The sequence below is a fragment of the Coturnix japonica genome, chromosome 3, assembly GCF_001577835.2.
Source record: "Coturnix japonica isolate 7356 chromosome 3, Coturnix japonica 2.1, whole genome shotgun sequence".
In the NCBI taxonomy this organism is placed as follows: Eukaryota; Metazoa; Chordata; class Aves; order Galliformes; family Phasianidae; genus Coturnix; species Coturnix japonica.
The window spans coordinates 83,311,103-83,325,316 of record NC_029518.1 but is presented as its reverse complement, the minus strand read 5'-3'; the positions used below and the strand labels follow the sequence as shown (position 1 = coordinate 83,325,316).

The 14,214-nt window shown below is 37.2% G+C and overlaps 1 protein-coding gene across 15 annotated transcripts in view; it reads left to right on the top strand.

Moving 5' to 3' along the window:
• The window catches only part of DLGAP2 (DLG associated protein 2), a 454,289-nt gene that overhangs the window by 212,289 nt on the left and 227,786 nt on the right, over positions 1-14,214 (top strand). For all 15 annotated transcript variants that reach the window (XM_015859338.2, XM_032443246.1, XM_032443247.1 and 12 more), the window contains one exon: positions 12,940-12,972. In XM_015859338.2, coding sequence (XP_015714824.1) covers positions 12,940-12,972 — 33 coding nt within the window. The remainder of the gene's footprint in view (positions 1-12,939; positions 12,973-14,214) is intronic.

Sequence of the window (14,214 nt, the reverse complement as noted above, 5' to 3'; positions counted from 1 at the left end):
TAGACACATTTTAAAAAGTGTATTATAGAGTACTTAGTTCTGATGAAAACAGTGCTAAAAATCACTTGTTTAATATCTAATGTATTTAGCTGTTGGTGTTTTGTTTAGATTTGGTATCCCCTTTGTTTATGTGAAAGCATTCAGCGTCACATCCAGAACTGTACTTTGTAGTTACAAAAAGATGCTTAATTAATTAATTTCTTGTTATGGGACCAAGTAGAACCAAACCCACAAACATAGTGAAAATCTTGTGAGCATTCAGAGCATGGAGAGATCAAATGTGTGTGAAGATATGTTTTATGAATGCTCTCACAGGGCACATTCAGATTCCTCCAGGTGGTTTAGATGCTAAGTAAATTTTTGTTAGATTGTTATTTATGTCATTAAACTGGGTTAAAGAATTTATACCACAGTACTTCACTTAGGCCCAAACATTTCTCAGTCTAATGGATGAATTCATGTTGTCACTGGTGCATCGTACCATTAGATTATGAAGACTGTACATTTATTAAGGGGGCTTGAGATATGAAGAATTATATATATTGGGAAACCTGTTTACATTGGGACTCCGTCTTAAGTAATGTTATGCTTTAGTGTTTTTCAATCAAATTTGAGGCTCAGCTGTTTCTTGAGGGCAAATGGTACTTACCTGACTGCACCACTCAATGATTGGATTATTTTAAATAAGAATACTTAAATAAATAGTGCTGAAAAATAGATGTGGTAAGTCATACTTTTTTTTTTTTTTCAAGGATGAAGTATTAAATCTGGCAATTAGCTGATTTCACAGCTGTGCGTGCCTATTTTCTGTCTTCTAGTAGTTCAGTGGTGTTTCTGTGATTAAGAGAACTTAACATTACCAAGTAGTAGTTTGTGACATTTATTTATGTGTAACTTTTGTATAACTGTTTTTCATTTTACTGTGGAAAGGTGGATTTTAACTTCTTCGTTGTCTCTTGCAAGTAATTCAGTATGATACCAGCGGTGATAAGAATGCCCTTAGTTTCAAATTTTCAGTCATTTGCCCCTTAGTTCCATTTTGTATATAACTTCATGGAGGCAACTAACACTGTGGAAATCACAGAATTTGTGTGACTATCATCTCCAAATTCATCCCAGTCCTGCAGGTAGCCTCACTAAGAGGCTGTTTGAGGGATCAGTACATGGAGTACAGTGCAGTTATGGAAAAGAAAACTGCAATGAGCTTTTTGTGACTGAAACAGATTTTCTCCCACTTAAATATTTGGGCAGAAAAGCAAATAGGGTGGCAGTTTCTTGGCATTGTCTCTGAACACAGAATGATATATCTTATAAGAGAAACTGCTCAGTTAACCTGTGATTTTTCTTCTGTGCATTTGATTCCACTTTCTTGTTAGGAAGTAAAGAAAACGTTTTGTTATTCTGAGATTGAAAGAGATGTTCTCAGTTACAACAGAAATTTTACTTAATGATTTTAGAAAACAAAACAACACGAAACTGATAGTGACAAACTGATTTTGCTGTGAACTCAGTTGACTAATCTGAGAATTTTCAGGCACTTAATAGGGACTAGTGTCTTTTAATAGCCTCGAAAGTGATGTGTAATTATCTTGATCTTGTGTTTGACACAACAAAGCATTTTGTTTCCAAAATGCAATAACATTCAGATGGAGCTAGCAGCAGTATCCTGCCCTTAGGCTGGGCTTGTCCATGAATGTTTGTTCCAATTATGATAATATCAATGATTTTTACTTAATTAGTAGGGTATATTATGCATTAATTCCAGCCTGAGAGTTTTATGAGTATATTAATAACAGTGTCTTAAATACTTGTGTGGTTATTATGTGGTTTATATCATTATTTCAATGATTTTTAAGAACTGGACAAAAACATCTTGTAGGAATTTTAAGTGTTTACACTTCATGTTCCCCAAAGATTCTAATTAGTGTATCTTGATGTATGGTGCTTAACATTTACAACCATGACATAGTGCAGGTGGACAATTCACATACTTTTTATTTAAACCTTGGGGTTCCTTTTGATAATTTTGCTGTGTATATAGACTCCCTATAGTGCAGATCTGGACTTTCTTGTAGCTGACTATTGAAGAAATCACCAGACCGTGGCAAAAGGGTTAAGGAAGAGAAGGTCAGATCACTGAGAGGAAATATTGGCTGTAATATAAAAGGTGGTCATCTGCAAACAAGTATTCATAGCTGTGTACGTGACAGATTCATATAAATAAAAAGATGACTACTCATATAGTTAAAGAGAAATAACTGGAAATCTCTTGTTTCAGCTTTGCTTTTCTCTTAAGGCTAAATTTTTGAGTGTTTCTGAAAAAATTACAAGGTTTTTTAGTTGCTGAATTCTATAGCGTTTCAGTTTTAGCTTCATACAATAGTTTTGGACTCTCAGCTCCTCAATTTTACAACCTTGTCAAAAGATCTCCAGTTCTTATTAATGTTCGTTTTGTTGCAACTGGAATTCGGGATTGTTTCTGCTTTTGAATATTTGCCATTCAGTAAAATAATTCCAGATGTGCCCAATTTCAGTTGTTCCAGTATAGGGAACCTGGACAGGTGTGAAGTCTCACTGCATCAGAACAAGTGATGGGCTTGGAGCTGAAGTTAGCAGCTGTTTTACAGAAAATTCTGATAAACCAACTGGAGAGTTTCTGTTAGCCTGAATAAATCTTTATTTTCTATCGGAAAAGCTAAAATAAAATACCACTTTCGTTTTGAGTTCAGCTCTGAGTCCCACAGTGACCCCTCTGTGCCTTTGGAATGGTCACAGCAGTGGTTATGTTTATGAATCCAGTAAGATGTAAATGTTTCAACTCATCCAGGGATTCCTGAGAGTGTTCAAGCACAATTTAGTCTATTCACTCTTAAAGAGTTTTCATACCTTATTTATTAGCACTTGTTTGGTGACAAAGGCTATACAGATTATATATTTTTTTAATTGCCTGGTGTTTCACATGATATTTCTATGTCTTGTGTATTTGCTCATTCCCTGGAAGATCACATCCTTTAATGGAGAGCTGAGGTTACATGGTAGCTGTTTTCATAAGGTATGCAGATATACTTAGCAATGTCATTAGGTCTCAAAAGTCATAGTAGACTGGTCAGTACGGAAACCCTTAGAGAGGATAAATCAGGGCTCGTATAAGCAAGTTTGTTCCCTGCAGCATGTACTGACAAAGGAATCCATAGCGGCTTCCTTCTCTGTACAACAGAAATGGCTTGTATGGCATGTCAGGCCTTGAACTATGGTCTATACCTGTTGGGAGACATTACACATTAGAGTTTAGTGCTATAACCTCCTCAAGTAATCACTTAGCATGTGAGATCACTGCACATTTGGGACTGGACCAGTTCAAAGCTTTAGTTATATGTCAGTCCTTTCATGTTTGAGGGCCCTTGTATTGGGATTTCAGCAGTGAGTCTTTGCAGAAATGAATGCTAGCTGCGTACTGAACTGCATTAATACAACCAGCAGGTTTTGAAGGAGATAATTATTCCCCTTTTTTGAGCACTTGAGAAGTTGTGGTTGTGCCCAGTTCTAGCCCCTGCTCCACTGTAAGACACAGACAAATTAGAGTGTGTCACCAGTACAGCCACAGTAAGGTTATGGTACTGGAGCACATAGTGCACAAGCTGGCACTGAGGAGACCTGGGTTTGTTCAGCTTGAAAAAGAGAAAGCTAAGAGAAGAGCAGTGCTGAATGCCATTCTCAGTTGCTTTATGGTCATTGTAGAGAAGATGGAGCTAGATATCTGATGAAGCCAGACAACATGCAGAGTGAAAGGACAATAGGAAATTTAGGGATGTTGCAGCAAGGAAAACTGCAATTAGACAAAGGGTAAAACTTATTCATATTGAAGGTGATCAAATACCACAACAGTTGGCCAGGTTGATTCTTGGTTCTCCTTCCTGGTTGGTTTTCAAAACTGGAGTGGACAAAGCCCTAAGCAACCAAATGCCACTTTGCAATTGACAGTATATATATATATATATATAGACAATATATATATAAATAGACATTGGCAAGGCTGCTTCAGCTAAAATCAAGACATCTATTCCAACCTGTATTGTTCTAAGTCAATATGTGTTACTGAGTTTACATGAAAGACATCATTCAGTGGTCTTGGCCAGCAAGCTGTCTCTTAACCTGACATGATGACTTTATCTCTTTTCTTATTAAACTCAGTTTTACCCCTTCTAATGGTTGCATCATGGTCTTTCACACCTTCTGTACACCCTTGGTATTTCAAATGACCTCCTTAAATCAGTTTGCCAGCTACTCACCCCCTTCAAATCTTTTTGAAATCTGATTTCAATATGAGAGATAAGAATGAGAAAGGTGAGAAAAAATCAATTTAACCTTCACAGTATTAGACTATGTGATCTAGTCTATAACTGTGCTGTCCCATCCTATATTTTTTGCTATCTTTCTGTCAGGTTCTTTGTTATATCACATTCTGCTTGGATTTGTACCATTTTTACTTATTCTTAGGAGACACTGAAATTTTTGGCAAGATCTCATAAAGTGAGGAAAGTAAAAGAAGAGGGGAGGAAAAGACAGAAAAGGAAGAATGGTGATATATAGTGTGGTAATTTTTTACATTTAGTATGCTGTTGAGGTTTGCTCTCATGTCCACCATAATCTGCTGAGACTTGCGTTGATTCCAGAGGGGTTATGAAGCAAACCTGAGGTGCAGAATGTCTTCAGCTTTGTGTTTTGCAGAACTCTCGTGGGTCCACACTCACAGTTTTTTGGTTTCCTCTTTTTGGTGCTTTTCGTAAAGATACAATGTGATCAGCAATTTGGTGGGTTTTTTTTCCTCAGTTTTGAGAAAGATGACTGACTTTAAACACAGAATGTCAAACACTAGAAAATGAGTATAAAAATGAGAAAAGCATGGAGATTTGCCTTTTTTAAGCACATCTCAGGGTTTTTTGTTGTTTTTGTTTTTGTTGTTGTTGTTGTTTTGGGGGTTTTGGGGAGATTTGTTCAGAATATCTGAACTCTTCAATACTGTGCATTTGAAAAGTGTCAGCAGTGTGCTAAAGCACGTCCATTTTATTACTGTGTTTATAGCAGCTGCTCTAAAAACAAAGTATTTATCTTTAGTTCACCAAAAGAAACACTAGCATGTGTATTTATTTATTTATTTATTTATTTTCCTGGAGTGGTTTATATTTTATTTGCTTTTCTGTGAAAATATGTGCGTGCCTGGTCTCATCCTTTTCTGAAATCTCTTCTGGCTTGGTTAATGCACACGCAATGTACAAATTCCACATGGAGTAGGATCTGATATGCAAGTACTGTGAATAGGTTCTGGCATTGCTTTGAGCATAAACTTTATATTTTTTTTTATTTGGGGAAAATAATAGGCTTTTGGTGCTTGCTTTATACGTTTGGTTGCATGTCAGTTCATTTGCTCAAAAGGATACAAAATCAGCTGCCAGGTTGGTTGCTTCTTCTTTTGCTTTCAGCCCATTCTATTTTAATAATGGCTATTCTATACTCTATTTTTATAATTTAAACTTCTTTCAGTCTCTTCCCAGGGCAACTCATTTCCCTTGCTCTTTCTTTCCCAATATAGCCCAGCTGCTGTTCTCTCATAGGCAGCTATTTTTCTATTTCTTCAAAACTAGAGTGCATATTTGTTTCCCTCTCCTCACCCCCAAGACCTGATCATGAGAAGTAAAAAGCCCATTTTTTCTTGTGAATACTCCATTAAAAGAAAAGGTTCAAGAAATCCATTCCCTATAGCAGAAGTTGCAAACTTGGGGAAATCTCCTCTGGGAAGTAGTCAGCAGTGAGAAGCAGGCAGGTGCTCAGGAAAGCAGGCTTTTACACTCAATAAGAACTGCTTGTAGAAATGGTTCCAGAGGGATTAAATGCATTTCTTGGCCACAGCTGTTATGAACTGTTGCTGTTATGGCCTTTTTCAAAATGATCTACATGATGAATTGACTCCTGGTAGTTACTGTTACATTTAAACACAAGGGGTTTTTTTTGCAAATAAAAAAAGGAGATTGAGAGATATGTATGTATATGCATGTAAATATGTATAATTCTATACATTTCTTTTGGTTGTATAACTCACTTGAAACTTTTTAATTCTTCTGTGACCATTTAGGGACAAGGGGCCATAATAGTATTTGAGTCCAAACATATGTAGATTCTGTTCTTTTAGCGCTATTTACCAGTACTCCAAATACTGTAAGAAATAAATTGGTTATAGCATCGTTTTGATTATTTTTGCCACTCTGTAGTTTCAAACAAAACAGTCTGAAGGAGAGTCTGGATCACTTTGTGGATTTCACTTGGTTTACATGGATTACATGGATTGCATGAGCAGGGCCCTTACTGCAAAGTTAGACCAATAGAGAATCCTTTAGTGTTACTGAAGGTGCCTCTATCACATCCATGTCTGTAAGGATAAAGTGAGATCTCTTTTCATGCTAGAAAATAGTGATGCCCGAAGTTAGGCCAATGTCACTCTTACAAGTATAAAAGTTTGCAGGAGTGTAACAGTGGAAGGGTTCAGGTGATTTACCGTGTTCAGCATGGAACACTTTAAAACATGGCTAAATTGCAGAGTCCAGAGGAGGACAGCAAGCATGAGATGGCTATTAGAAACCACAGCTGGAGAAAGTGAATCAACAAGGCTTAGAATAGTGAAACTATACCGGAAGAAAACAATGAAAATCTGAAATAGAATCTTTTTTTCCTATGTACGTTAGGGATTTTATGTACATAGTGAAAACCAATGCCTGTTGGTAGTATTCAAGAAGAAATCTATCAAACTGCAAAGATAATTTAGCAACAGAGATAATTTACCTGAAGGCAGTTGCATTCCCTGTCATCAGAGGTTTGGAGGGAGCATTTTAGAAAAAATAAAGGGAAAAAATATAGGGAATGCCTGGTGTACTTTGTAGAAGGTTAGACTAGATGGGTTTTGTAGGTGTCTCTCAATCACTTACCTACATGCATGATGGAACACAGAGTGGGAAATGTCAAGAGGATTTGCTCTGGCTTCATTGTGAAACAAAGAGAATGATTGCAAAGGTGAGATTCCTGGCAGACATGAGAAAAAAAATGCAGTGTATCCTATAGATTTATTGCATCAATGTTTCACATGATGGTATTGTGCAACAGTGAGATATTAACAGGAGGAAAAGACAGAGATAAGGTCAAAATATGTAGGAGGAAAAAAAAATAAGCATGAAAATAAAGAATAAAGAACAGTTCACGGTAGAGTTGGCTTTTATTTCCATTATGATAGCCATGTTTAGATACAAATATTAGACTAAAATCCTGGAAATGATTAGAAGTCTTACAACTGGCCTTAAATTAGGTCTTGCTTTTCAGCTGCCCGAATTCTCAATATCCTGCATATCTACTCTGTGTTTCCTTAATTGTGGCAGAGTTCCATTTCACCCTCAGCAGTAAAAGGTTATGAAAAGACACTGAGGAAACAGTGAGAAAAACTGTTGTATTTCTTGCCACTGGAACCAGTGAAATAATTTTTTTTCTAACTATTATCTGATAGATTACCTTACTGGAATTGATCTATTTTTTTCACTGCATTTTAAACATATTTAATTATTTTTTATTATTTTGCTAATATGAAAGGGGTAAAAAGGAAATATGAGAATTGTTTTCAATGAGGCCAACAATACTGTGCTTGAAAATGCTATAGAGAAGGGTTGCAGATGGCCTCTGGTACTATCGGGCAGAAAGAGAGACAGAAAAGGCTTATAGATCTGAAGCATGGATATAACTCTGGATGTGTGCTGTTATTCAAGGGGCAATCATAAGGGCTGAGAGCTTCTATTTTCTGAACATGATGCTGAGGGGACAGATTATCCCCAGTACTGCTTCTGACCTTTGCTTGAGTTCTTGTCATACTTTCACTTGTATATATCTAGGTCAAAACTCATCCAGGTCAGACTCCATAATCTAGGTAAGCCCCATTGAGAGTATAGTGTACTTCAAAGCGTAGTTAACTGGGAACAATATTTCCTTTAAACATATTTCAAACACTATTGATATTGTTTTGGTTTAGTCTTGCTACGTTACATAATTTGCACGAGCACATTAAATAGTAATTTATTCATAATATCTATTTTATGTCTTTCTTTTGGCTCATATATTGTTTTCTTTATCATAGCCCTTTATAGCGGATTTTACTGCATTTACACCAGCTGTACCTACAAAGAGAATCCCAAAGCAGGGGAAGATGAAAATGTTTAGTGGAATAATTTATCTTCACTTTAATTTAAAATTGAATCTTGAACTCAGCTGTTTTGAAAACAACTGTTGTCTTTTGCATGGCTGGGTTTATTAATTTTAGTTTTACTTATTACTTATGTTAGACATAAAAACTGTTCAGACAAAATAAAATTCATATTATTTGGGGAAAAGAAAGAGCCCGTGCCTCTATGATAAATTTGTTCCTTCTTTGTTTCTTCAAATGATCTTCCTTGTGACCCATTTTGTCAGCAAGTTCTTGTATCTGGGAAGATTGTTTCTGTTGGCTAGACTATTTCAAAATGATAGTGAGATTAATAATATGAATATATTTCCTTGTTCTGTTGATTTATGGGCTCCCAAATCTCCAAACACTCACCTATCTTAGTCATTTTACTTCCGAGAACAGTGACAAAAGCTTCTCACGTTTGAGTGTTTGCAAGAATGAGCATCTTTAAGTGAAGCTGATTAGGAGTGTGTTAAAAAGAAAGAATATCTCATGTGAACACATCATTGGAATACTTTAGATGAATCAGAAATCTGGAGGCATGATCCAGTAATAGGGAATAGTAGAAAGAGAGGCTTGAGAAATATTCTTTTCTGAAATATAGTAACGGATAGCTCTGTTCTATTACAATGTGCAGTAGCTTAAGCATTTTCACTTTAGACTTTGTTTCACCCGCTGTGGGCATACAGAAGTTGCCTGAGGCTGAGATTTCATGACTCCCTTGAGCTGATCCATGGTCTGATGGAGGCTGGAAACAATAGCCTTGGTCTGCCTTATTGTGCCAAGATTCCTCCCTTGTGCCATACATTAGCAGCAGGATGATTGCCAGGTGACTCAAGGCAGAGGACTGGTCTTATTAATACTTCATTTTATTCTTTAGCTTCTTTATGAAGTACGTAGGGTGTGTACAGGCCAACAGCATTCTCCCACTGCAAATGCTAATGCTACATGGTGGGCTACTGCACAAGGGGTTCTGGTCAGCAGACAGAGGTATTGTTCTTTCCCTCTGGTGAGATTACACCTGAATATACTACATTTAATGTCTGGGGGTCCCTGCTTAAGGAAACACAGTGATACATTGGAGTGTCCTATAAGAGGGCTCTCAGGTCAGATGGACTTGACCTACAAAGAAAATACTTGAAGAAGCTGGGCTGATTTATTCCAGTAAAGTGGAGATCCAGTAGCAGCCTACATATGTCTGGAGAATTACTGAAATGATGGAGCCACAGTCTTCTTGGCAGTCACATAAAAAGGAGGAGAGGCCACAAACAGCAGGTTGAGTTAGGTTAGGGCTGTAGAAGGCTGAAGCAGCACTGAAGTAAGGTTGCCTGCTTCATCCCCTGTGATTGCTAGGAGGTGGCTCTCTGAGCCCCATCTGAGCTGAACCTGGGTGGGAATAGCCTTATTTCAGCAGAAGGCTGAGCTAGGAGGTCTCAAGAGCTTACTTCAGTGACCACTTCAACTTTGCCATGAATGTTATTGTGAAGACAGAGCCTGTGCCTAAGATCTGTCACAATGCACACAAAGAAAAGTGTGCACATATAAAAAGTGATTTACCTTATTCTAATATAGATTTCCACCAATTAATAGATCTTTAGATATTAATTTATATTTGAAACATGAATGAGAGCATGATGGGTGATCTACCCAATCTTAGGTCACACGCATCTCAGCCTCAATATCTCAATATTGGCATTTCACCTGATGGTGTAGTAAGTTTTTATACTGTTGTTTTGTCCTTGGTTGTTGCCATCCAAGAGCTGAAATTTGAATTAGATAGAAAGGAAAAATTCCAGATTAGTTCAGGCATTGAGTACTTTGCTATCTTTCTGAGAGATTTTCTACCAAGATGCAGCAATTTCCTTCCAGAAGAAAAAAAAAAAAAAAAAAAAAAAGTTGAAATGAGCTTCAATACCCAGCTTTTTTTTTTTTTTTTTAACAAGATTTTAAGATGTCTGTATGCTTGAGAAATATAAATGTAGAAATATCTAAGTGCAATATTCAGATAGGCTTGCAAATGTAAGGCATGCAGTCTTTCAACAATTACCAGAGGACTTGTGGATCTAAATAGACTTAACCATTTCCCACATCATATGGAAAGGGAAGAGACACGTAGCCTTCCCATAAGCTCAAGACCTTAAGCAAACACCTGGAAGAAAGCCAGAATGAGTGGTTGTCTATCAGTGGTTGCGTGGAGAGCTGGCAATCTTCTGGGCGACTTCCTGGCACCAGTCTTATCAGTAAGCCTTATTTTGAGTTATGCTATTGTGCTGCAGATTTACAACAGTGCTATGGTGTATTAAGGTCATTGAAAGCCTCTAGTGGAGGGCACCAAAGCTGATAGAAGGTCTGGGGCAAGCTGAGGATGGGGGGACTCTCTAAGAGAAGGGCAGGCCAAGGAGTGACTTCATTGCTCTCTGCAGCTCCTAAGGAAGGGAAGCAGAGGGAGGTGCAGAGGCTTCTGGTTCTGGGAACTGATGGCAGGGTGGGAATGGCACAGGGGAGGGTCAGAGTGGGCACTGTGAAACCTTTCTGTATTGTCAGACATTGGAACAGGCTTCTTAGAGAGGTATTTGATGCTCTATGCCTGTTGGTATGCAAGAGGCATATGCATAATACTGTTAATGCACTTCAACTTTTGCTTAACCCTGAACTGGTCAGACAGTTGGAATAGATGATATATGATAGCTGAAACAGATGACCTTTCCAACTGAACTGTTCTGTTTGGGTACTGACACTGAGGTACACTGATGGGGAGAAGAGGGAAGCTATTAATTTGTGCTGTTGAGTGGGGACCTTTGGAAAATGGTGTTGAGGGCTGCAAAAAATGTCAGGCAGTCTCCTTGGGCTGTAGCAAAGCAGTGAAGCAGTTGTTAGCAGGACGTAGAAGATCAGCAAAAAGCCACGGGTTCGGAAACTGAGTTCCTGCTTATTCTTCCTTATCAATCAGGACAATAAAGTGCAGACAGACAGGCAGCCCCTCTCAGTCCAACCTCTTTGAATTAAAAGTGAAAAAAATCTCTGCGCTGTTTCCTCTGCATCACTCCAGATTGCGACAAGTGCATTTTTCATCCAGCGTTGGAAAAAAGAGCCCTGCGCTATCTGCCACTAAACTTTTTATGCTTTTTGCCAGTGGGTTTTCCCAAGACAGCCACTGGGGTGCTGTTTGCAGTTTGTCACTGCTGCTGGATCTGTCAGAAGCCCAGTCAACAGCGTGTTTCACAGTGCCAGCCTGAATCAAAATTAATTCTTCCTTTCTTTCATGCAACTTTATAGTGTTTTAAAAACTGTGCTCTGCCTGTAGTAGAATTGCCTGAATAAACATTACTTTTCTCATTCCTTTCCATCACGTACACTACAACCTCTGACAGTATTAAAAAGCAACTATAATTTTTTAAGGATGTGAAAGATGTAGGGTCAAGTACCTTTACAGCATTGCAGGGTTTTTTGTTATAGACTCTGTATGGAGAAAGAACTTCTAAATAACTGGAAGTGTCACAGGGACTCTATAAAGGTCAAGTCATCTCAGTGTGCATTTCATATTCTATGTTTTTGTTATTTGTTTTTCTTTCCTTAAAATCAAAATCACATTTAATGTATGGTCTCTCATTTGTCATTCAAGAACAAAAAACATCAGCAGGCTTTTGAGTTAAGGGATTTGCATACAAGCAGAAGCACTGAATTGTAGGGTTGTATTTTTTTGTTCTTAGTTTATATTAAAGTGTGCACGTACTTGTGTGTGTGCCTGTGTGTATGTATATTTGCTTCAGAATACTTTTTGCTGTTGGAGTTATCACTTTCCATCTGAGTGTTTAGGAGATTCCAGGTAGTTGTGACTGTCAAATATACTGCACTACTGCTTTCAATTAAGACTTTTTCCAGCTTTATCAGAATTGTCTACCAACTTGATTGCAGTCCCTTTGATTTCATACAATTCTGTTGCTTCGGTTCTAAATAACAGCTTTGTTCTGCACCTTGATGCCAACACCTGACAAAACTCAATTTTAAGCAAAGAATGCTTAAAGTGTTTCCTTTGTGTGTGCACATAGTTGTACATTATGCAATGTAATTTTTAAGACAGACAGCTTCCAAATAGTTATGTGTAAAGAAAATAATAACTACACATTTAGAGACTCAGTGCTTAATATAATAAAGCTGCACTTCCTCTTTTCTATACCTGAACATTTTGTGTAATATCACAGCACTTTTACGTTGACTATTTGACTTATTCATTTGCCTGTAAGGACTTGGAAGTCTTTTATGAGAAAGGAATATAATAACTTCATTGCTTTTGCTGTTTACTTCCTTCACTGCTAAAATATTGAGAGGCTTACACTCTATTTGAGTGGCTGCTGTCACTGATCTACAGCTACAAATACAAAAATGTTTCTCTGAACCCTGAAGTCCCCCTACCTGCGTTTGAGAGGAATACGTGGAGGTGCTGGTTACATAAATAACACTGGGGACTTACAGTTCTGCTTATAAAATGTTTCTTACAAGAACTCTCTTCTAAAAGTTATGTTGCAACTGTTAAAGAAATAGACGCTGAAAATGGAATTGTGTTTTCCATGCTAAATCTGAGTTCCATAAGGTTTGTTTTGTTTGGATATAGTTGTGACTTCATAACTCTGCACCACACAGATCTTACAAACAAGAAATCATAATTTTTCTCTTCTTCTTTACAGAGTCACAGTGTACACTCTGTGGGGAGCCTGAAGGTGAGCATATTTTCCTCTTCATATTTTTCAAAGCAGCTAGTGGTGAATGCTAGACTCAAATGACATAAGTGCGAGAGGTTGGAAATGGTATCTGAGTGATGAGAACGAATGAAAGACATTCTTCCCTATGCTAGATGGCAAAAATGAGTTGAATTAAGCTGAGTAAAGCACGGTATGTGCTTCAGGCAGGAAATATCTTAAAGGAGAAATATTCCATTAGAGCAAAAATGGAAATATTTATATCTTATTCTTTTGTGTGTTTGTCAAACTGATTTGGGGTAAGAGACAGTGTGAAGAGACATCTAAGGACATCACTTTGCAGATGGAAAACAAAAGTATTGGACATAAAAGGGAAATGAGAAAATGTTTTTATATTTGGTGTGATTTACAGAGAACAGAGGCTAATACATTTTAGCAGGTGAAGCGAATAAATATTGCTTTTGAAATAAGGATAATTAAGCAATAACTGTTATGCAGTGCAAACATATGCCCAAGTGAGGATGTTTGGTGGTGGTTGTTGGTTTTTTTTTCCCCAAGTGATTAACTAAATGCTACAGTGAGACCCACAATTTACCTAAATATACACTGCAGTAATGAGACCGTGATTTTTGAGGTGGGTCATTACTTTAGAAAATGCTTCTCTCCCTTTCTCTTTCTTTTCTCTTTCTCCTTTACACACACGATTGGGGCTGTTTTAAGAAAATGTCAAAAAAGTTAACCTTCGTTTCAGATCAGCCATCTGGAACCTTTCTAAGAAAAGCAGTCCAAAATAGCAAATGTAACAGCTGAGGCGAAATACGTTCTTCCAAAAAAAATTATAGATTATGTGTACTTCTCAAAGAGGTTCAGCTTTATATCTTCAAAAGTTTCTGAAAAACAATTCAAGCTTTTAAATTCCATAAATTTAGGAGGGAGAAGTTAACAAGACAAAGTCTGAAAGTGAGTGACTTTGACACCTTGCAGCCAGTGATATAACTCAGTAAATTTATCATAAATAATCTGCTGGGGAAAAATAAACTCAAAGTTAGATTTTTCTTGGGACTTTGCATTCCTTTTATAAATAGCCATTTCTTGTTTAGTTTGTTTGTTTTTTTTTTTGTTTTTGTTTTTTTTAATTTTGTTTTTTTGTGTTGTGTTTGATAAATTCACAGAGCAACAGCTACATACATGGGAAGGAAAAATAAGGCAGATGTTTATTTGCCTTTTATGAGATATACCTTTCATAATAGGGTTGTCCAACTC